General features: G+C 37.7%; 1 protein-coding gene across 1 annotated transcript in view; it reads right to left on the reverse strand.

Annotated features, from left to right (window-relative positions):
* The window catches only part of EP300 (E1A binding protein p300), a 64,866-nt gene that overhangs the window by 29,335 nt on the left and 12,272 nt on the right, over positions 1 to 23,259 (reverse strand). Inside the window, exons 2-15 of the mRNA XM_006890188.1 lie at positions 18,600 to 19,237; positions 16,317 to 16,493; positions 15,124 to 15,385; positions 13,345 to 13,458; positions 11,386 to 11,631; positions 8,859 to 8,952; positions 8,226 to 8,363; positions 6,825 to 6,942; positions 6,011 to 6,185; positions 3,403 to 3,480; positions 2,856 to 2,965; positions 1,311 to 1,448; positions 197 to 634; positions 86 to 95 (exon numbers count right to left, since the gene is read on the reverse strand). Of these exons, the coding sequence (XP_006890250.1) occupies positions 86 to 95; positions 197 to 634; positions 1,311 to 1,448; positions 2,856 to 2,965; positions 3,403 to 3,480; positions 6,011 to 6,185; positions 6,825 to 6,942; positions 8,226 to 8,363; positions 8,859 to 8,952; positions 11,386 to 11,631; positions 13,345 to 13,458; positions 15,124 to 15,385; positions 16,317 to 16,493; positions 18,600 to 19,237 (2,736 nt within the window). The remainder of the gene's footprint in view (positions 1 to 85; positions 96 to 196; positions 635 to 1,310; positions 1,449 to 2,855; positions 2,966 to 3,402; positions 3,481 to 6,010; positions 6,186 to 6,824; positions 6,943 to 8,225; positions 8,364 to 8,858; positions 8,953 to 11,385; positions 11,632 to 13,344; positions 13,459 to 15,123; positions 15,386 to 16,316; positions 16,494 to 18,599; positions 19,238 to 23,259) is intronic.

A 23,259-nucleotide genomic window follows, 5' to 3' on the forward strand; every position in this document is an offset into this window, starting at 1 on the left:
CAAACCTAAACAAATACCTCTACCTCTTCGGGTGTGAATAAAGAGAAAAGCAAAAAGGGGGAGGAGTCCCTAATTAAAAACAAACTTCGGTCTAACTGGTGAGATAACAAGAGACGCTGAAATAAGAAAGACCCCAGTAGTACTGTAACATGACAGTCAAGTGACCCAACCCCCTGAAGCCCTCATCTGTGCTTACTGGAGTTGTAGGCTGTGGAGGAAGCAATGGTGCCGTTGGGGTGGGAACGGAGGCTGCCGTACTCTGCTGTGAGAGTGGCTGCTGCTGGGGTGGCTCAGCGGGTGGAGCAGCAGGAATTGAAGGCTGCACTTGTGGTGGAAGCTGTGTGGCTGGTGGCGTGGGTGTCTGCCTTGGAGGAGGATGGAGAGTCTGGGACGGTGGCCCAGGCTGCATGGCTGGAGGAGTAGGAACAGGGGCTGGTATTGCTGCTGGTGGTGCCTGCGGGGCCCCTATGCTTGGAGGTGTGTGATGGGGGGTTGGGGTCCGACTCGGTACAGGTGAGGGTGAATTCTGATGCAGTGGTGGCTGAGGGAGAGAGGGGCAATGAATGTGACTCCCTTGAGAGCCTGGAGGCATTATTGGGGAGTTCACAGGGCAGGAAGAACTGGACATTTGTGCCTGTTTAAAGAAAAAAAAGGAAGGAAAAAAAAGCAAAAATGTCAATTCAGAGCAGAATTAGAGCCATTTTTACGTAGACACGGTGTACACATTTAGGACACAAACTAATCAAGTAAAAAGAGGAAGTATTTTTCTACTTCAAAAATGTGTCAAAATCCTGCAGTTCAAATCCACCAGATGCTCTGCTGAAAAAGGAGGACAATCTCCTCCTGTACCAGTCAGATCTGATTTGACAGTAAACACACACAAAAAGTGTCAAAATTCTGTTTACTGTGGGGCGTATCGTTGGTTCTTAAAAGCAGTAACATACTGAAACAAAGCAGTTGTCAGATCATTTAACAGAATGACCCCAGTCAATACCAGGGCATGAGAGAGGACACAATCTACACTCTTTTGTTTAGCCAGTTCTTCTCCAGCTTTCAGAGGAGTTCATTTTAATAAAGATATTGGCAATTTACAAGTTTTAACTATTTAACGTATTTCCTTTTTTATCAATTAATACTAAAGACAAGCCACAGAGTAACTGTTCCACATTCAAAAAAGGAATACAGATAACTAGGTTTTAAAAAAATTAATTAGCCATTATTTGTGGTGTTTCCTGTAAAAAACTCATATAATGACACATTTCAGAACTCGTGGGGAAAATATCCCACAAAAATCTACATCTGAAACATACTTGGGACACTGGAGCTTGACCGCTGGATTGCCCCAAAGGCATATTTGATACATTCATTCCCTGTGTGGAGAATGTAGTCGGCGGGAGGAATTGGTTCTGGCTGGAAGGCTGCTGCATGCGAGGTCCATATCCCATAGGCTGCAAAAAAACCAGAGACCAAAACCATGTTACCATGCTTCAAAAACACGTCATCACATTGACAGGTAGATTTACTGAACAGCAAAGGGAGAACTGGTGCGAGGAAGAAAATAGTAGAACTGATTTTCCTTCTAAGAAAATGAGGAACTAGCTTCTGCTCAAGAAATAACGAGTGCGGAAGGACAAGTGCGCCTGGTGCTATATACAAATGCCAATAAACTCCAACAAGAAATGGAGAGTGAACACGTGAGGAGAGTGAATGCTCTACTCATCTTGGTGCTGGTGTTAAACCACAAAGTAGGAGACTCCAGTATGGTATCCCAAAATAGGGCCAAACCTGGTCACAGAGGTGGTGTACAAACGCTCTAAGGAGGGAAGCATTTTATTTCTAAAATGCATCCAGCAAACCTAAAGGGTGGGCATGCGGATCATCTAGTTCAAATGTCATAATCTCAATGTTACCACACACCACAGAGTAGGGGGGAACCAACACAAAAACAAAAAACGATACGGTCTTGTTAGGTCTACTATGACCCAGCAGTTACCTAACAAAAAACAGATCTGAACCCTGTCCTTTCCTCACACTTCCTAACACCCTAGAGCCCACTGTGGCAGTCACTCACTGTGTCAATCTATGTGGCTGATGGTTTTCTTCTCCACTGCTAATGTTTCTGAGCATAGTCTCTACCCTCTCTAAGGAACAGCTCTTCTTCCTCACAACGTATTTGTAAGTATGTGAAACAAAGCTTTATCATCTTTGCCTCCAAAAAGCACTTCTGGTGCATTTTCTCCAAGACATATTTGCTTTTTCATTAGGTACCCCATGATGTATTTTTAATAAATCATAATTTCCTCTCCCCCGTTTAAGGCCATGAACAGCTTTCATGCAATTACATAAATTCTAGTTTGTGTAACACTGCAGTTTACAGAATTGTCATAATTAATCTCAAAATTATACTTAGGATATAGCCCTTTTTTATCACAACACAAAATTCTTAATAGGAATTCTTTTCTACGTTTTATTCCTTACAATCTTAAAGATTATTTCTAAGCTCTAGAGAAGGAATTTCTAGGGGGTTTAAAAAAAAGAAAGAAAGAAAGAAAGAAAAAGGAAAGTACTTTCCTATTTGCTACCTCAGGGTCGTTAATAATGTCTTTTTCTATACCGTACTACCTTTAAAATTTAAAACTCTCTTCATCATCCCAAAACATACACATTCATTTGACTATACCTAAATTCAAAGGCCAAGTCCAAGAGAATTACAGAATCAGGTCAAGTGAGCATTAAGGCACTTTCAGTTTACCACTGAGACAAGCAGGAGACTTTGTGCTTATGAAGTACAAAGAAAAGATATTCTTCACAACAGATAAAGGTCAAAAAGATTTCTGAGGGAAGTAAAAACTGACCGGGTTGAGAGTTCCAGGCTGTCCCAACTGTCCATGGTGCTGAAGCGGAGATGTTTGTCGGGGGCCAATGGAAGGCTGGCCCATATTCATCTGGCCAAACTGACTCAAACCTGTGAACACAGATATTCTCAACACTTTCATGGAATTAAGTGATTGATCAAAGTGCAGAGTTATGTTTTCTGACTCAGTATCGAAATCTCTCAACTTTAGATTTTATAAATGAATTGTTTAATTGACAGCAATAAGAGGATATTATTAATTCACTTTGGGTTTCAATTAAAGGTAATAATTTCCACCCAGGCCAACTGTTTGTAAGAGGATGCTTGATTGATTACTTAAAGTTGTTTGGCCTCTTGATCTGACCACAAGCCTGCTCATCACTGTCTATTCCACCCTGAGAGGAAACTCCAAGAGGCTTTCTGGTCCCTCAAGTAGGCGATTATGATGAGGCCTGCTGCTGGCATTAGTTATGCCAATGACATGCGTGACCATGTAGAGTACCAGAAACCCTGAATAAACCCTGGTGGGCTCTCGTCCATCAACCTACCAGGTTGTGGAGTTATCCGGGGCATCATCTGGTTTGGCACAGTGCCACGGATCATAGCTGGATCAGACAACGGACCATCTAGTGTAGGGAAGAAAACAAGTTAAATAAGTGCATTTGCTAAAACAAGTTACCAAGCTATAAGCAACGAAATAGCAATTCTGTAAAGTGTTTTCACAGCAAATCCTTTCAATTTATTTAAAAATAAAAACCTAGGGTGTTTAAAAAGTTTATGTAAGCAAGCTGGGCCTCAATGAATGTGGCTCTAGTACCAAAATTGTTTCCACTCTGCTGAAAGAAAAAGAATGTAGTTAACAGGGAGCTGTGGTGGCCGAGTGGCAAGAAATCTGCACTGCAATCCCAAAGGTGGGCAGTTCAAATCCACCAGATACTCTGCTGGAGAACGTGCAGCAATCTCCTATACCAGTCAGATCTGATTTAATGGTACAAAGACAGAAAAATTTACAATTATGTAAAAAAAAAAAACCCAGAAAAAAAACCCAAGAAGTGCAATATCAAAAATGAAAACTACGGTAGCATTTAATAAGCTGTAGGTTGCATCATCATAATCTTTGCATACTGCATAGCAGATCACTCTGAAAAGGAAGAGCCACTGATTCTGCCCAGTGGTGATCAAAGTAAATGGTGTGCTCCAATAAATGTTTTAGGTTTTTTTTAAAAAAAAATTTATTTTATTATTGTTTTTATGTGAACTGTCAAATCAGATCTGACTGGTATAGGAGAAGATGTCCCTCCTTCTTCAGATCATCTTCTTGACAGTAGGTTACTAGAACTCCCTCCAATAAATGTTTTTATACACTCAAATCCACTGTGAATGTTGATTTTTAATGGAAATATTTACAAAATTATGTGCATGGCCAGTGTTTGCTACCTGACAATTAGAAAATGAGACAAAAAAAAAAATTCATGATCCAATGACCTAAATGTAAACCTCTATTAAGAGCTGTGATGAAGTCACCTGACTTTTAAATACGAAATAAAATGTGGGCGAAAAACAGTCCTACTGCAGTTCAGATGGAAAAGACTGTTTTTACTGGTTGAGTTATATGGATGTACCATTAATTTTTAATGTTGGCCCAATGGGCATGCATCATCTGAATTTTCACTAATACAAGGAACAACTTAGGAATGTCAATACTTTGTTACGGTAAAACGTAGAGTCGTCAGATGGCTGACTAGAAAATATAAACAATTTTTTTTATTTAACAAAAATGTGTCATAGCAAACATCTTATAATCTAATACAAAAGTATTCAGGAATCTTATCACATGAAAAAGAATAATAAAAGTTCAATCATAATAGAAAATTTGGGGGAGGGTGGCAGGCAGGGAGGAAAATATGCAACAATGAATAGAAATCGAAAAGTCTCTATAAACTTTCTTAAAATCTCAATGAAAAAAATTTCATCAGACAGAAAAAAATAGATAATGTGGCTCCCACCACCCCACCTCCGCAATAAGTCACTTGTTGAAACTCGGACTGAATGAAATACAACACAGACGTCACGAACTTACTCTTAAAATGAAGTATCTGAAAAAAATTAAGGAAAAAAAAAGCCTCATGCAATTTCTTCCTCATTGGTGCATGTCTACTGCTGTTCACATGCACAATGACAGAGCAGGAGCAGAACTGCCTCAGGCGGCTTTCAAGGGTGTAATTTTTACACAAGCGGATTCACTAGGTGACCCCAATTATTATTTTACAAAAATTGTGAGCTGACCAGTTTAATTACAATTCCATTTTATCCATTATATCTTAAAGTTTTACAAAGAACTGTGAAGGCAAACTATCCAGGTTTGAAACATAGTACGACATCAATAAAGGAGTAAATAATTATTAATAATGAAAAAATAATTAGCAAATTAAGTCAATGAAGGATTACTAGTAATTAACTAATTTACTAGTAAAGTCAACAAATTTTAAATAACTAAAATATGAAAGCTACAATTTTAAATGATGAATTTCAAAATGAAATAATCTTTTGACTTAGAATATATAACGTAGAGTGGCAACTAAAAACAAGTCCAGAGGGAGCTCTGGTGGCCTAGTGGCAAGACGCTGCACTGCAATCGCAAAGGTACGTGGTTCAAATCCACCAGATGCTCTGCTGGAGAAGGAGGGGGCAATCTCCTCCTTTACCAGTCAGATCTGATTTGATGGTACACATAAAAATAATACAATAATTTAAAAAAAGTTTACAAAAACATGTCCAGGTGTGTCGGACTTTGTCTACAAATTGAACAGTGAGTGTCCCGAAAGGCAGGGTGTCTCTGGATAAAGTTAAAAGTCAGTGAAATTTTACAGGAGAACAAATTACAAACGTCATGGGAACTTATGAAAGATGATGATCATGGGATCCTAAAATGATCTCAGGTCATCAAAAAGCATTAAGGACTATGTCTTGGGGTCTTACATGCACTGTTCAGTGAGTGTTTTTATTGGTGGATGATAAAGTGTCATGATTTCCTAAGTTCTAGCAAACTTATAAAAGCTCATGAAAATGTACAACTCTGGTTACAAATAATGTTCTTTCTTGCTGAGTTCTTCCCAACAAAAATCTACAGGAGAAGGGGTGGGGGGAAACACTTACTGGACGTCATTCCTGGTTGCGGCTGTCCCATGTTAGGTCCTGGGTTCATAGAAACTGGTACCATGCCCGCAGCGTTCGGCATCATGCTCTGTTTCTGTAGTCTAGTCCTGCGTTTTTCTTCCAGTTCTTTTTGGATCTTATAGATCTTTTCAGCTAGGAGGTGGTAGTATTCTGCCTGTTTGTATTTTTTTAAAGAAAATTAGAAGAAATGAAGAAAAACTACTACAAAGTAATGGTAAGTAATGGCTTAACAGTAATAAGCAGAAACTAATAAAGAATGAAGAATCTAATGCATCATTATGAAACTACACTGTAAAATATGATGTATCAGTGTTTGGGCTTATTGACTATGTTCCTATAACTTGTAGGATAATAATAGAAAGTGCCACATTATAAATAGTCAATTGTAAATAATAAAGTTTAACTAATGAAGAGATGGTGGACTACCATTAGAGATGATACACTAAGCCGCTGATTCACCACAATTAGTGAAAATAGCACAGAGTCACAATGACTATCAGACAGCCCAGGAGTAGAGCTGGTTTCTAAGCTGACAGAAGGACAACTCAGATAAAATGACACACACAGTGTGCATTTAAAAGAGGAAAACCTTGATGGCACACATTTTTAAGACAAGTGTTTTCTCATATGGATTGTCTTAATGCAGACTAAGACAGGACAGCTAAAGGTCCCTTTTCTGACATACAGTACTGTAAATTTTACATAACAAGACTAATTTAGACCATCCAAAGAGGTTCATTTTTGCCTGAACATAAAGAACAAATTTGTTTGAACATAAAGAACAAATGCTCACTCGAGAATTTGCAGACTCATACATGTCTCCTTCTACTTTCCGGGCATATGCAACGAGGTTCTCCATCCGTCTGTCTTTTAAAGCAGCAGGATCCGGAGTAGGAAATATGGCTTGAACACTGGGAAAAGAAAAGCCTTTCAGTGTAACATCACACCAAAGAAACTGATAAACCTTTAAGTGTTTCATGGTTTTTGTTGTGTACCACTGAAGTGATTAACTCGTGGACTATAGATCAGAATAGAATTGCCTTGCAACATTCTGTACCACTGAGTCAGGAGCATGTTGCCAGGTCTTTTCTTCATACAGGGTCATAGATGAGTTCTAACTGCTGGCCTTTCTGCCTTTTGGTTAGTAACTGAGAACTTAAATCATTGTACCAACAGACTCTTAAAATGTTTCATTATAATAAATCATAAATATATACATAGACACACACATACAAACAGTACACGAAAAGATGGCGCACAGTACAACATGACTGGTTGCAACATGTGAAGTTAAATGAAAATATAATACACCACAAAATCTTACAAGATCCAGAACTTTTAAATAGAAGAGTAAGAAATGTATGATGATTTTTGGCATAAATGATCTCTCTCCATCAATTCCTTAAAAATTCTAGACACTAATATAGAATCCTTAAGACTGAAAATTCTTATTCTTAGCCATTAATTTTATCATCCTTTCCGTTACATAGCCTTTTCAAGAACTAGATGGACAACAGAGAAATATAAGTTCAGAAAAATATTTTGAATTGGTACAAAAGCTTGTATGTCAATTATATGATCAATCTGAAACAACTGATCTTCTCTGTACATTAAATAAATGACTTTACAATGCAATGATCACAAAATTAAGTTTTTTATTCCTTACTGATTCCAGCAAAATCTTTATAGTGAAAGTCCACTTCTAGTGCTATCTTTTACTATACTATAATGTACTAAGTGTGAAAACAGTGAAATAAATCGTTATATAAGAATTACCAAAACTCAACAAGAGGCAAGAAATGAGTAATGACACTGGATAAAAACGGATGTTACTGGATAAAAATCGTGCCAATATAATTGCTTAACACAAGGTTGCTACAAACCTTCAATTTATATATATATAAAAAAACCAAAGCCCTAAAATGCAGTAAAATAAGGTATATCTGTACAAACTATATGTAATTAGGGAAACACTGATTTTACAGTTACAGTACCAAAGTCACTATTTATGAGGCTAAACACAGAGTAAAAGGTAAGGCAGAGACCAGGAAGCAGGACAGTGAAAGAGAAATGTTTATCACATGAGTGGAAGCCAGGCTACACAAAAGCAAGCAATATTCTTCTGGTGGTGAAGCACCCAAGAGACTGAGAATGTGCACGTGTAACTCAATGAATAAGACGTGTCACATCTTACAGTTTGTGAACAAGATGATTTCGAAGATCCTGAGTAATATCTTCATGCCATGGTTTCCGAATTCCAGTACTGGATGGTTGTGCTGCAGTTGGCATAGGACCCAGAGAGGCCACACTGGTATTGTCATTCATCATTGAGCTTTAAAATAAGGAATCAAAAATTTAGTGATAAAGAGTAAGCGGGAGAGATTTCATTTAAGTAGACCGACAGTGATTATTCCAATGCAGCCAAGAGACTGAGGAGCCTATTTACAGCAAAAAGTCTGACGAGGTTTTTTAAAATATATGTATGGTTTGTCTTGTGTGAAGAAAAGCGATAAACCTCCAGCATCTCTGTGTGTCAAGGGGAAGATGTGGTATATGTTACAAATCACAGCACAGCTTATCTCAGGGAACCTTATATTATGGTACACAGTGGGCTCACTGTTTATATGGCTGCATCTTACAACTTCTTGCTGTGTTTGGGAAAGTGCTTATTAAACCACCATAAATAGTTAAGTTACAAATTAAAGCTGTAGAACAAGAGATCCAACAGCCTATCTTCCTTCATTTACATAACTTTAAATTGTGGAAATAAAACCTCTAAATATGGGAAGCTTCAAATAATACAGGGACAATCCAAAAGAAAACTTACTTTTGAGAATTTATGGCTGAATGCAACATAGAGTCAGGAAGAAGATTCGGCGTCTGAACTCCTACACCACCATTTACTCCCATTGGACTAGCACCTAAGCAAAAACAACACAAAATTTGAAATAAAAAAGTAAGTTTTTAAAATATTCTTAAAAAATTCTTTCAAATTCTGACTCAAAATTCAAGCCATTAAGGACAATAAGAACCCACACTCTTGGAACCAGTAGCCAGGAAATCAAAAGATAAATTGCATTTGGGAGGTCAGAGACCTCTCCAAAGTACTGAAGAGCAATGAAGTCAGTCTGGAGACTAAGGTGCATATAACCCAGGCCATGGTTTAGACATTACTTGTTATGCATCAGAAAGTTAGACAATGACTAGGGATGACAGGAGAATTGATGCCTTTGAGCTGTGGTGCTGGAGAAGAGTGCTGAATATACCATGGACTGCTAGTAGAATAAAAAAGTTAGTCCCGGAGAGGGTGAAAGCAGGCTGTTCTTTGGAGGCATGGATTCTGAAGCTTTGCCTGACATCCTCTGGGCATGTTGCAAGAAGGGACCAGTCCTTGGAGGGACATCCTGCTTGGCAGGGAAGCGGCACAGTGCGAGGAGGAAGATCCTGGATGAGATGGATTGACTCAGTTACTAGTGTAATGGGGTAGTAGGTGTGTCAGAGATGACGATAAGGCTCAGAATTGAGCAGAGCTCAGAGCTGCTGTACAAGGTCTGTGTGAGTTGCAAGCAACTTGATGGCACACATTTTGCTGTTGCTGTTATGTGCCAAGTCATAGCAATCCTATGTACAACAGCAGCTCTGAAGCCTGTCCTGTCCTGAGCCAGTGTTAACTGATTCTGATACATCAAGCCCCACTGCCCTAGTTACTATATCAATCCATCTCATCCAGGGTCTTCCTCTCCTGTGCTTTCCCTCAACCGTTCTGAGCACAATGCCCTTCTCCAAGGACCAATCGCTCTTGACTAGGTGGCCCAAAGTATGTGAGATGGAGCTTCAAAATCCTAGCCTCAAAGGAGAACCTTGGTTTCATCCTGTCTAAGAAAGACCTGTTTGCTGTTAGCAGTCTATGGTACAGTCAAAACTCTTCTCCACCACAACTCAAAGGTATCAATCTTTCTTCTGTCATCCTTAGTCATTATCCAGCTCTGTGATGCACAGCAAGTAATTGCAAAGACAGGGCACTTTAGTCTCTAGACTGACATATTACTGCATTTCAGTACTCTGGAGATGTACCTGACAGTGACAGTAGATTTCCCCAATGCAACTAATCTTTTGATTTTCTGACTGCTGGTGCCAAGAGTGTTGATTGTGTATCCATAATGGGATACATATCCGTAATTACCAATTGGAACTGTCACCGTATTTAACATGGAGGCATGGCTAGAAATGCTTTGGTTACTTGGGACTGCATTCCTCAGGTAAACATGGGATGACATAAACGCATAAATATTTTTTCTAATCCTTGACAAGCTAAAGATTTTAACTAGATCACAGGAACAAACGCAAAACAAAGCTGAGAAACAAAATGTTAATCAGTAATCTGAAGGTCTATAATAAAACAAATCAGTGATACTATAAAGAAGATTAAAGGCAAATAAAGAATACCAAGGAATTATTATATTCAAATTGTTAACACTAAGCACATTCACATAATCTAGTATGACATACTCATTTTTAAAATGTTTTAACCTATATCTGATAGTAAGGAAAAAATTGTTGGGTTAAGTGCCACCATGAAAAACTGCATATTCAACCAGACTAGTAAAAAACCTAGTTTTCACTAGTTTATGTGATAAACATAAAATGTTGAGATGACTTTTAGCTTAAGAGCACAAAAAGTTTTATTACGTTTAGGGGACTAGAGAAATATGAGTAGATAATATGCTACAAGGCATTTTTTTAATACTAATGTTAAATTCCACCGGATGTACTGATTGGTATATTCTTATAGTAAAGAACATCCTTTTCCTCAAGAGACAGAGTGAAACTTCAGTAAGTGGGATCAGGCTGCCTCTCAAGTTTACATAAAAATAAATGTGGAAAAATTCAAGAAAGAGAGTTCTACTGGCAATTGACAATTTTGAATAAAACATGCATTACAAAGTGACTTGAAGGAGGGAGGAAAAGGCCTATCAATGAATGAATGAAAACCCATCCTTTTTGTAAGCTATGTGCCACTACTGGACTGCTGTTAAGCTGCCAGGTACCATGGAGTTGATTACCACTCAGTAACGCCAAGGACAACAGATCTGAACCTTGCCCTATCCTGTGTAATCCTCACCATCTCTGATACACTGGGGCCCACTGTTACACTCCCACAAGCCATCTTGTTGGGAGTCTTCCTTTCTCATTCAAACACTCTACATTTCCAGCAACATGTTCTTTCCCAAGGACTGGCTCCACTACACCAATAGTCAGGTAGGTAGAGAGAAATTAAATGACACAAGGTGGATGCTACATTTGGAGACTGTGCGCGCGTGCACACACAGGACAGCAGATCTGAAAGAACTTACTCATGTTGCTCATGGTGCGCATGCCTTGAGGAGACTGCCCAGACTGCTGATTCTGCTGGCTCTTCGGTTGTACCTGGGGTTGTGGTGGCACCTGGTTTACTTGATAGGGGAGTCCCAGGGCTGCATAGGCTCGTTCTATAGAGCTGGGATCAATCTGACTGACAGTGCTCAGGCTGGGAGTAGACTGCTGACCCACCCCAAGAGAACCAGTATTTCCCAATCCAACAGCTGCTCCCGTCAAAATTGCTACAAGACAGGAAAAAAAAAAAGTTCAACATTAGCAAATAAGGCCAACATGTTTGCTTATATTATTGCTCATGTGATTATAAAACATCTCAGTAAATCTCCCATGAACAATTTCTAGATGCAAAGCAGACAGATTAAAGGTGAGAAATGTCACAAAAAACTGTTTTAAAAAAAACAAAACTGTCTAGAAATCAAGCCAATGTGACCATAAAGATACGCTCTTATTTAGTAAAACAGTACATTTTGTTACACTGAATAGGCCGCTGTTTAATTATCACAATGTTTTTACTGAGCTACGCAAGATTTATTAAGAATCCTATTCCTTTTCACATTACACATACTTTAAAATAGATCTTTTAGATCTGCTTCACATTTTGTTTCTTGAAGTGTGGAAATTGTAGTTTGAAAATTTTATTTTCATACTATTCTTTTATATTCTAGTTATAATAATAACAACCATTCTTTCTTTCTTCTTTTTAAAAGAACTTTAAATTACTTGAACACTCCAGTTATAGGTTTTTGTTGCTGAGCTGGAACGGACTGCTAGCTAGCAAGTCTTATGAAGCAGTAAACTGTCATGGAGGAGGCTGCCCATCTTTCTTCTGAAGAGCAGCTGATGGACCAACTGCCTCTTAGATTAGCAGCGTTAGCGCCTGACCACCAGTGCTCCCTCCCAAGTTGGACACAATATTAACTTGCCCAGTGCAAAAGCAATGATAACATTCTCTATCACTGCAGGTACCTTATAGAAATCACTTTATGTGTTTTGTTCTTCTAAGGCTTTTGCTTTTCAATAACCTTCAATCAATTTTGTGAACATATGAAAATGTGTCTTAATTTTTTTATTCTGTTAATAACGTGTGTAGTCTTACACTGGTGTCATCCTCTTACAACTTTTTGCAACTTCAAGGTTTAGTAGTGGGAAATTCCTATCATATTCCCTATGTGATTTTTGGGCTGTTCTTACAAATTCACCCTTTTAGATAAACTTTAGGATCATTTTTTAAATCAATTTACTTTGACAAGCTCACTGAGATTGACCCATAACTTTAAAACAGCCTTTTATAAACAGTTGTTGAAAAACATGTATCAAAATTATTTACCCCAATGTTATTTCATTAATCTGTTTTTGTGGTCATTCAGTATCAGAGGTTGCTCCCTATGAAAGTCATGCAGTAATTAATCAATCATTTATTATAATTATTCTTTAAATAATTTTAAATGGGAAGTTTTCCTATCTCCCCCCCCAATCAAATCATCAAACTAAATCCACTTACTCAAATAAAAGCACTAGTCTCTCTACTACCACTGGGTATAAAATTAATTCTAGTGTAGACATAGAAGTGCTTTTATTTCATTCTATCAATACCTCACAGCAGAGTAAACAACGTACCTTCCATATACATCTATGTTTTCACTGGAATGGAACAATCTAGCTTCGCCTGCTGTAGATAGTATTAAACATTTTCAAGGTGACTGATAAAAGAATTTGGAAACTTTTTTTAAAGAGTTAAGTTTTTTGGATTTTTTTTTTTCTTCACACTAACAAGCAATTCAAATCAATGTACTCATACGTTAATGGGAAGCAGAAAAATGAAATTAAAAAATTCAACTCCATTCTGTGAACACAGTACACCACAGAACCAAAAAGTATATTTATATAATCAAAATGCACTGGTGAGATTGAGAGTGACAAATTATGGTAAAACTTACACTGCTGATGTCTCTTATCCCCAGCATTTTTGAGAGGGAGACACACAGGACAATCATGCCTCGTACAGTTCTTCCAGTGTGAAATGATTTGTCTAGAAGATGCACAATGTGCCACTAAAAGAAATACAGGTTACACCATTAATGTTTCTAACAGCTACCACTTACTGAATATTTAAAAATGCTACAAATGCATTTATTCATTTCATCTTCCAAGAACCCTTTGTGGTAACTTCTATTAAGACTCCTATTTTACAATTGAGAAAGACAGGTAAAATATGGCTAAAGAATATGTACAATCACATTAAGTATCAAAATTTGTCTCAATACAGAACCTTATTCCTATTTTTAAACCACTATATGCTGTTCCAGCCTACCTTTTTTTTTTGTGACACTTTATTTTGTTGTTTTGTCCTGTCAAATCAGACCAGACTGGCACAGGAGGAGACTGTTCATCCTTCCCCAGCATAACATTGAATGGATTCAAACCACGTGCCTTTGGGATTGCAGCACAGCTTCTTGCCACTAGGCCACCAGATCTCCCTAACATACTTTCTTTTAATTACAAATACTTAAAACAAGTTTTATGATTCTTGCTAAGGCAGGCTTGCTGAGAGGCTTGGTAAACTAATCCAATATAACTTCAGTAAACTCAACTACTCTAAATTTTAAAGCCGGCAAATCCATGTAAATCCTGAGGAAAATCAGCAGTATGATCAACTTTTAAGGTTATGTGACAGTTCAGGTAAATGGTTCACTTTCTCAAGTAAGGACAAACTAATCTTGGCCTTCAGGGTGTACAAGGATACAGAAAGAACTAGAAATTTATTTTTTTTAAATTTTTTTGTGTGTGTGTGTGTGTATTGTCAAATCAGATCTGACAGGTACAGGAGGAGATTGTCCCTCCTTTTCCGGCAGAGCATCTGGTGGATTCGAACCACATATCTCTGGGAGAACTAGAAAGATTTAACTGTAAAATGGGTGACATTTGGAAAAACATTAGAAAGTAATAAACCAGGGGTTAATAACCCCAAGCAAACTAGGCATAATAAGGAGATTAAAGGGATCACAAACCTCCCACCTTAAAACAAAGGCTGCTGCAAGGGATATTACACCCCTGGAAGCAAGTCCTAAATAATGAGAATTAGTCTTCTTTCAGCTTTTCATTTAAGGAGATATTAAAGGATCTTTGGCAAAGGTTTAAACACACATCTACTGTACCTCAATAGGTCCTGCAGACAAAATATTACCTATTATTTGTAGATGTGGTAGCACATAAAGTTTTGCAAAGCAGAGAGCAAACATCAGAAGCAGGAAGACATGGCAGCACGGGAAAATGTCAAGCTAAAGCAAAACAAATTCAGCAAAGATCTTTGAGAAGCCCATTGCCTGGTTCTTTACTTGCTGGTATATCAACTCAAAAGCAGCTTAGATTATTAAGGAGTGATGAGGGTTAGGGTTAGGTTTGGGAAGGATTAAAAGTTTAAACAGGTACCTTTTAATCACTGGATCTTTTATACTAAGTTAAAAAATTATCTAATAATTATTTTTACCATCTATACCTAACTGAGCAATTTTAAGTATTTGGGTAGAAACAAAATTTCTAAAATAAAGATGATGCTTAAAAAACAAACCCAAACAAAAAGCCAAAGCAAATGAAGATTATACCAAAGGCAAGAAGGGCCTCAGAACAGACTTGATCATATCTCCTCTCTTTTTCCTCACTGTTTTTGTCTAGAAACATCACTTGCCAACCCACACCACCACCATGAGCCCACGCACCTTGGCAGGACTTGCCCGACTGGCAGTGTGTCATGTGGTTGAGGACATTCTTCATTGTACGGCAGTGGGGAAGGTTGCACTGCTTTACTTCCCCATTGGCCTGCTCCCGGCGCTGGCACTTGTGAGCATGCAAAAGGAGAACCAGCTGCTGCTGGATGAGCTTGCGCTTCTCTGGATCTGCCGTGTGCGCTCCAGAAGCCATCCCCTGGGCTACTGGAGCCACCAAGCCTGGCTGCTGAACCTGTGGGGCTGGCTGTTGGCCCTAAGGGATGTAACAAAAGAGATATTTAATGTGAGGTGTTACAGAGTGTGCTATCTATCTCTTTTACAAAATGAGACGATATTTTCAATTAAAACCTTTTTGAAGGGCAAATTATATATGCTGGTTCCATTTTTCTTTTTAAACAGGTAATAGAATATGGTTCCTACCAACAAGTAGCTCAATATAGCGAGAACTCTGGTGGGAAGGGATTATGTATAGCAAAGAGAATGTCCCCATTTATGAACAAGAAGTTTCAGAGGGCCCACAATTAACAAGGTCATGATTTATTCATACCTACAGTATCTAGAATATAGGCACATTCAATGACCATATGACAAAACACTAAAACATGAGCAAAGAGATAAGTTATTGTAGACAACTTTTTTCAAAAGCTGAGTGCTGAACACATTTATAACTAGAAATGGTTTCACTTTAGAAAAAAAAATGTTAGAAATTTCTGAAATTTTTTTGTAACAAAAGTCTATTTAAAACATCTATTCAGAGGACAGTTACTCTGTGCAGCAGGACCATATACAAGCCAGTAGACCTACTCAAGAAAGTAGGGGTCTTGTGCCAGAGTCCTTTCCCAAAGGAGCCAAGTGTCACATTTCCTATCCTACATTAGAGCTCAGAAGCAGAATCTTCATTCAATGATGGGCAATATTCAATGGCAGGTCACTCAAACTGTCATGGTAGCAGTCTTGTTGGTCAATATCCCAAAGGGCAAAACTTGTTCAAAAGAGTTGTCCATTCCATATTTATTGAATCTAAGTGGTGTATATAAAGGTGTGTTGGTGGCAGAGTGCATTACATGTTCAGTTGAGGAAAGCAGCCTTGGAGACCTTGGAGTCCAGAATCAACTCCATGGCAGTGGGGTTAGTTCTCGGTTTATTGTATGTAAGCAAGGATTTTGTAACAGACGACTACTTACCATGTTGGGCATTCCTCCACCAGGAACTGCCTTTTTGTCCATTGCAAATGGAGATAAGTTATTTGGTAGTACAGGCTTTGTCTGAATCTGGAGACCGAGGCCACTGGCTCCAATCTGCTGTCCAGAATTCTGAGTGTAAGGTGAACCGTAAGGATTAGGATTGCTCATCATTCCCATCTAAAAATAAGAAATAAAACAAACATCATGTTTTATCCCCCATCTTAACGGGACATCATTACTACTATTCCCTTTCCAATTAAAAATAATAAGCATTGGTTTGAATGTTTTCCATGTGTCTTAGCATTTACTCAAGAATTAATCTAATTTGTATAGCCTTTTGAAAACAAAAGCTATAAAAACAGGGTCAAATGAGTCAAGTGACCTAACAGTGTATATATCAGAGCTGGGAATTCCATCTATCCTAACTATACTAAACATAATTCTAACAAAATCCTCTGCTTATTAGAAGTTAGGCTACAAAAGTATGTCATTGAAAAGAATCTCTTTTCCTTCCTTTATTAATTTTAAGGACAGTTTACAGAGATTTAGGGTTTCCATTCATTCACTGTTGCACCTTGAAAAGAATCACTTTTTAAGACCAAAATTTGGGGGACCTGAGATAGTCAATTTATAGACCTATATTCTAGAAACATCTGAAATGAAGGAGTTTTTTTAAACATGGGCATTTCATTGTAACGATAATAACCAATGTTTGTTTCTTTCATTAAGAGTTACACATGACACTACACTGAATGAAGTATTTTTGTTTAATGTTCAAATTTAACTATGGCTGGTTAAGCTCAATTCAACATAATAAGTCATTTAACTCCAAGTAAATTAGATAGTTTGACATGATAAAAGATTCAAATGCTTATTTTTAACACTAGCATGTAGAAAATAAATAGATGGGTTTAGGGTATATCTTTAATTAACACATACTAGACAAGATGTTTTGGGAACACCTTTTGAAGCTCAAATTTTTAAATATAGGAACAATGATCTTCAGAGTCCACACAATTCCTTGTACTCTTATCTTCTGCTTCTAGCCATGTAATTTCACTTCCACTGTGATCCCTCCTCATGTCTTAAATTCATCCTGGAATTCTTTATCAACAAGATCCTCAGGACCAGAGAATACCAAATGTATACTCAAACTTACAGCAAAACCTTGATGCTGATTCCTTAAGAAAATTCTAATTGACCTATCTTTAATGGCTTTCTAGTGAAGCCACTTATTTTATTCACTATGTACAAGTAACTACAAGCCAGGCATTGGCGACTATAGACAGCACACTTTATATAGAGCACATAATTGAAAAGATTTTAAATATTAAGTGTTTGCTACTTAATAAAATAAGCAAGTAGCCTTAAAAGAAAAGGCTTTCAAACAACAGCCAAAGTCTGGTTAGTTGGAACTTAAGGCATTCTGACTAAGGTTTCAATGTTTAAAAGCACCTTAGTTTCCTTCTACTAATAAAAACAACATTTGATGAAATCTCTTATAACAAACAAATCTCTTTAAAGACCACAGATATTCCAAGCAATGGGGACATACTGCATGGTTTTGTTGGTAGTGCCATGCCAGGTATCTCAAAATAGTGGGTCAAGCACTAGGCTTGCTAACCAGAAGGTTGGCAGTTTGATACCACCAGCCAGCCACCACACAGGAGAAAAGGTGAGGTCACTTGCTCCTGTAAAGATCTGCAGCCTTGGAAATGCTAAGGGGCCTCACTCACTCGGAACAACCAGAAGGTATAGAAAACCATTCAGTTGTAAAATAAGTATTGAACAGTGAAATGTTGTTGTAATGTGCCGTGGAGTTGCCTGCAACTCCTAGTTACCCTATGTACAACAGCCCTTAACCCTCCTTTAGGGTCCTGTGCCAATCTGTCTCCAACACACCCACCCCCATCACTCCAGTCTCTTAAATCAATCCACCGCATTGAGGGTCTTCATCTCCTGTGCTGTCCCTACACCCTACCAAGCATGACGTCCCTCTCCAAGTATTGGTTCGTCCTTGCAACATGTCAAAAGTATGTCAGACGAAGATTCAGAAACCTTGCCTCCAAGTAGCAGCCTGGTTTAACCCTCTCTAGGATGAACCTGTTCGTTTTCTTAGCAGTCCATGGTATATTCAATACTCTTCTCCAGCACCACAGCTCAAAATCATCACAATGTGAGATTAAACTTCAAGAGTAAAGATAAATGAACAAGTAGCCCTCTTGCCACCACCAGGACACTCAAAAATATACTGATAAGCATATAAATCAGAGTGACACTTACCTTCAGAGGCTGGGGGCCTCTTAATCCTGCTTGTCCTCCCATCTGAGGAGAGCCCTGCTGCAGTGGCTCAGTCAGCAAGTTGCCAGCATTTCCCATTCCTGGGTTTTGGTACTGCATAGTAGGTCGTCCTCGGCCGGATCCAATTGAACCGTTCATGACTTGATTAGGCATCATTCCCTGTCCATTGCCCGTGGCCAACATTCCAGGATTCATGCCAGCATTCATCCCTGTGTTCATTCCCATGGCAGGCTGATTTACTGGGCTGTTCATCATACCTGCTGTGGATTGCATGGGACCTTGATTTGGCCCACTGGTGCCCATTCCCATACTGGGGGAAGTCAAGCCTGCCTGTGCCATTGGGCTTTTGACCATACTGTTTATCAAACCCAATCCAGGACTGTTCTGTTGGGGCTGACTGGCCATACCTTGGCCAGGGCCACCAACACCCATATTGAGGTTAGGGGAACTACCAGACCGCAGCAATTCTGACAGCTGTTTGTGTTTAGAGGCTGCATCTTGTACCATGCCAAGACTTGTCTGAAGCTGACTAATATCACCACCATTGGTCAGTCCCAATTCTGTGGAGTTGATTAATTCATCTGGTAAGTCATGCTCCAAGTCAAGTAGAGAGCCAAAATCTAAAAGACAAAGAAGAGAGATATGGGTTAAAAGTTTACAAGAACCACTATCAGAAACTGTTCTGCATTTTATTCATGATGAACATCGATGTATCATTTCCACTCGATGGAATACTACTTCTTTATTATTTATACTGCTATTTTTAAAAAAATGTAATATAAAAAAAGCACATTTAGGGGTATTCAATTGTGCTAGCTGGTTTAAATACAAAAGAAACAACAAATGAGGGGGGAAGAGATTAAATCTTATTATAATGTCTAGTAACAATTAAAAATAGAAATAAATTATTTTATAATATTATGCTACATAATAATCCACCATTCTTAATTTCTATCACAGTGCCTGTCATTAGGTAAATAAATAAATAAAGTTGATCAAGACCTGTTGCTGTTTTGGGCTATGAAGTCCAAATCAACTCACAGGGGAATTTTAGAGGTAGTAAATCACACTGAGAATAGAGTGCCCAGTCTTTCTTCCCCAGAGCAGCTAGTGGATTCAAACAGTATGTCTTTGGACTTACAATGCAGCCTCTTTCTACCAGGCCACCAGAGCCGAGCCTCCCCTTCTCCATGTAATTAAACCTCTTAACTAAAACCTAGCTGGGACATAGTATAAAATCATGCCTCCGGCTCCTTAACAACAGACAACCTATTCCTAATCGCCAAAATGGGGGCTTTTGTTGGTGCTACTGAAAACTGTATGGGAATAATTATAGATTAACCCACAGCTTCTCCATTTCAGCAATACTGAGATTCTGGGCAACAAAGAGAATTCTTTCTTTGGGGGAGCGGCAAGAATAGACAGGTTGTCTTGTAGATTGTAAGATGCTTATGCAGATCTCCGCTCTCAAAAAATGGAAGATGTATGCCTTCTCCAACAATCAAAATGTTCTAAGACATTCCAAACATCCAGAGGATTGAGAGCCACTCCCCATTAACCCTATTCACAGGATTTGGTGAATTTTCTTGCTTTTTAATTCTCCAAGTACTTTTATCATATACTTGGGTCTACAACTGATTATGCTATTAAAAATTTGTCCAGAACAATATATCCACATTATTAAGAAAGTAAGATTAGTAAATGAAGACAATAACAAAGGCTACATCTCAACATCAAGAAAACCCCTAGACCAATAGGCAGCCTCGTTAAGCAGACAAGAAATCAAAGCACATACTGCTTGGAAAATATATTGTGAAAGATCTTTCTAAAGTGTTAAAGAGCAAGAACGTCAACTTAAAAGATTAAGGTACAGGGGAGCTCTGGTGGCCTAGTGGCAAGAAGCTGCAACTACAATCCCAGAGGTGCAAGGTTCGAATCCACCAGATGCTCTGCCGGGGAAGGAGGGGCAATCTCCTCCTGTACCAGTCAGATCTGATTTGACGGTACACGCACACAAAGATAATAGAATAAAATAAAAAAGTATTAAAAAAAAAAAGAAGATGATTAAGGTGCATCGGATCCAAGTCATAGTATTTTCAACTGTTCACTATACATTTGCAAGTTGGACAATGAATAAAGATAACCTAAAATGAATAGATTCCTCTGAATTGTGGTGGAATAAAATTATTTCTACCTACTCAGAAATTGAAATGGCACAACTATATAGAAATGATAAATTTAATGAGGCAATCACAAAAGATACTGATAATGAAAATATGACAACTTACTACTTAAAAGCCTACTTTGGAAGAAAGTGATTTATGATGAACTTTATGCAAAAATTTCCATTTAAACAGAAATAAACAAATTCCAAGGAAAAGCTCAGGAAACAATTTTAAAAATAACTTATATAGGACAAATGTCTCACATTCCAATGAACTTTCTCCAATAAACCAATGGTTTTCATAAAAGGGATAAAATAAAACTGAGAGCTATCATCACACAAGAGACTCAAAAGCCAGATGTACTTACTACTAGCAGATCCTTTCTGGGATACGCATTCAAACAAACCAACTAGAAATAAAGATTTGTGAGTCAGGATGACTGAATAGTAGACAATATTAAGAAATTACTAATTTTGTTGAATGGAATAATAACTTTTTAATAATAATTTTTTTTACTAGGAGATGCAAGCTAAATTATTTCTGATTATAGTACCATGTCTGAGATTTGCTTTAAAATACTCCAAACCAAAAAGGGGGAAGCGGTGATATAAAATACCAGGAATTAAAGCTGGGTAGTAAGAACTATACTAGCCTCTATTAAATTGAATTTAAAAGAAGACATCGAAACCCTGAATAACACCACTACTATTAAAGAAAAAAGAACCCTTGGTTAATTGCCATAAATAAAAAACACCAGATAACAGATCATTTTACCGATATGTCCTTCCAAACTTTTAAGGAAAAGACAATTCAGTCAGTATTACCACAAGTACTTGAAGAAACCAGAAAGAACACTACCCTCACACAGTATTTTAAAAATCATACATGGCCAGTAGAAGAAAATAAGACAATCTTATTTGAGAACAGAAGCTAGAATCCTTTAAAAAGAGCAAGCCAAATCTATCAAAGTCTTTAAAATATAGTGTCACAAACTGGCCTAATTTCTGGAATCTTCCTAAGAGAAGGGTGTTTCAACTTTATACTGACAAACATCAGAATATCTCATCATATTACCAAAAGAACTCATCTTCATGGCAAGAAAAGTATCTGATAAATGTTTATTCAATCACAGTGAAACACCCCTCCCCCAGAATCTAGAAAAAAGCTTAACCTGATAAAAGATTTCTTCTAAAACCTAAAGATGGCAAATATGCACTAATGGAGTGCAATTAAATGTGGCCTTTATAATAAAATTAAAAAATGGCAATCACTACTATTAAATTTTACACTGGATATTTAGCTACGGCAACAATCCAAGAAAAATTATAAGTAAAATCACTAGTAAGGAAGAAATTTACGTAACTGATAATACAAATTACTGAACATAATGAGTTTATGCAAGGTGACAAATATGAATTCTAATTCTGTACACCAGCAATAAATGGTTAGAAATAATTATAAAAATATATTTTATAACAACATAAGACGATGTAATTAAAAGAGATGTAAATTATAGAACTTTAAAAAAGAATACCACAAGAATACCACCCCAATCACGTGGATAGAAATCCTGTTTACTATGTAAAGAAAGTTAAAGATTCAATGTAGCAAAGCCAAGCAAAATAACAAGAGGTTTTTCCAGGTTAGACAAGTGAAAAGAAAATCAAGTTTCTACTTCTGTACTGTGAGAAAATACATTCTTTATAAATCACTGGCACATAGATACACTGCTGTCTTCAAACTGAAAAAGAACTCTGGTGGCATAGTCTTAGTAAGTTGTGGTGCTAACTCAAAGGTGAATCCACCAGCATCACTACAGGAAAAAGATGGACAACTTGCTCTCTTGTGATTTATAGTCTACAAAAAACATCAGCCATGAGCGGATTCCAACCTGACACAATGAACATGGGGTGTTTTGGTCTTCTGACTCACAGGCACACTATGGGACAGAGTAGAGTTGTCCCCATATGGTTTCCAAAGGTGTAAATCTTTATAGAAGCTGATCAAGACTAGTATGTTTGGGCTGCTGACCCTCTGGTTAGCAGTCAAGCATTTTAACCACTACAACACCAAGGCTCCTAAACAAACTATTCTTCTCCAATGGAATCATTACTCTTTGAGAAGGCACACTGTTTTATAATTAAAGCAACATTTACTAGACACTTTCTACAAAATAGGTTATTCTATTCTAGGTACTTCATAGGCATTATTCTCAATTCTCTCAACAGCATTAGAAGACAGAAACACTGTCCATGTTCAGCAGAAGTTCCTTTTTAAAATTAGTACAGAAGTCTTACTCTTCAATCTAGATTTAGGACTTTAGCCTATACCAGGTTTCTGTCTGTTTATCCAAAACATTTAGTTTAACATCATACTCTGATGGCAGTCTGCATGGTGAAACAGTGGTAGATGTGAAAAATTCAAGTTTACTCTTTCCTTCATGGAAATTCTCTAATTTCAATAGACTTTAACTCAGT

Source organism: Elephantulus edwardii, unplaced genomic scaffold, assembly GCF_000299155.1.
Source record: "Elephantulus edwardii isolate Elephantulus edwardi_28Jun2011 unplaced genomic scaffold, EleEdw1.0 scaffold00086, whole genome shotgun sequence".
NCBI lineage: Eukaryota > Metazoa > Chordata > Mammalia > Macroscelidea > Macroscelididae > Elephantulus > Elephantulus edwardii.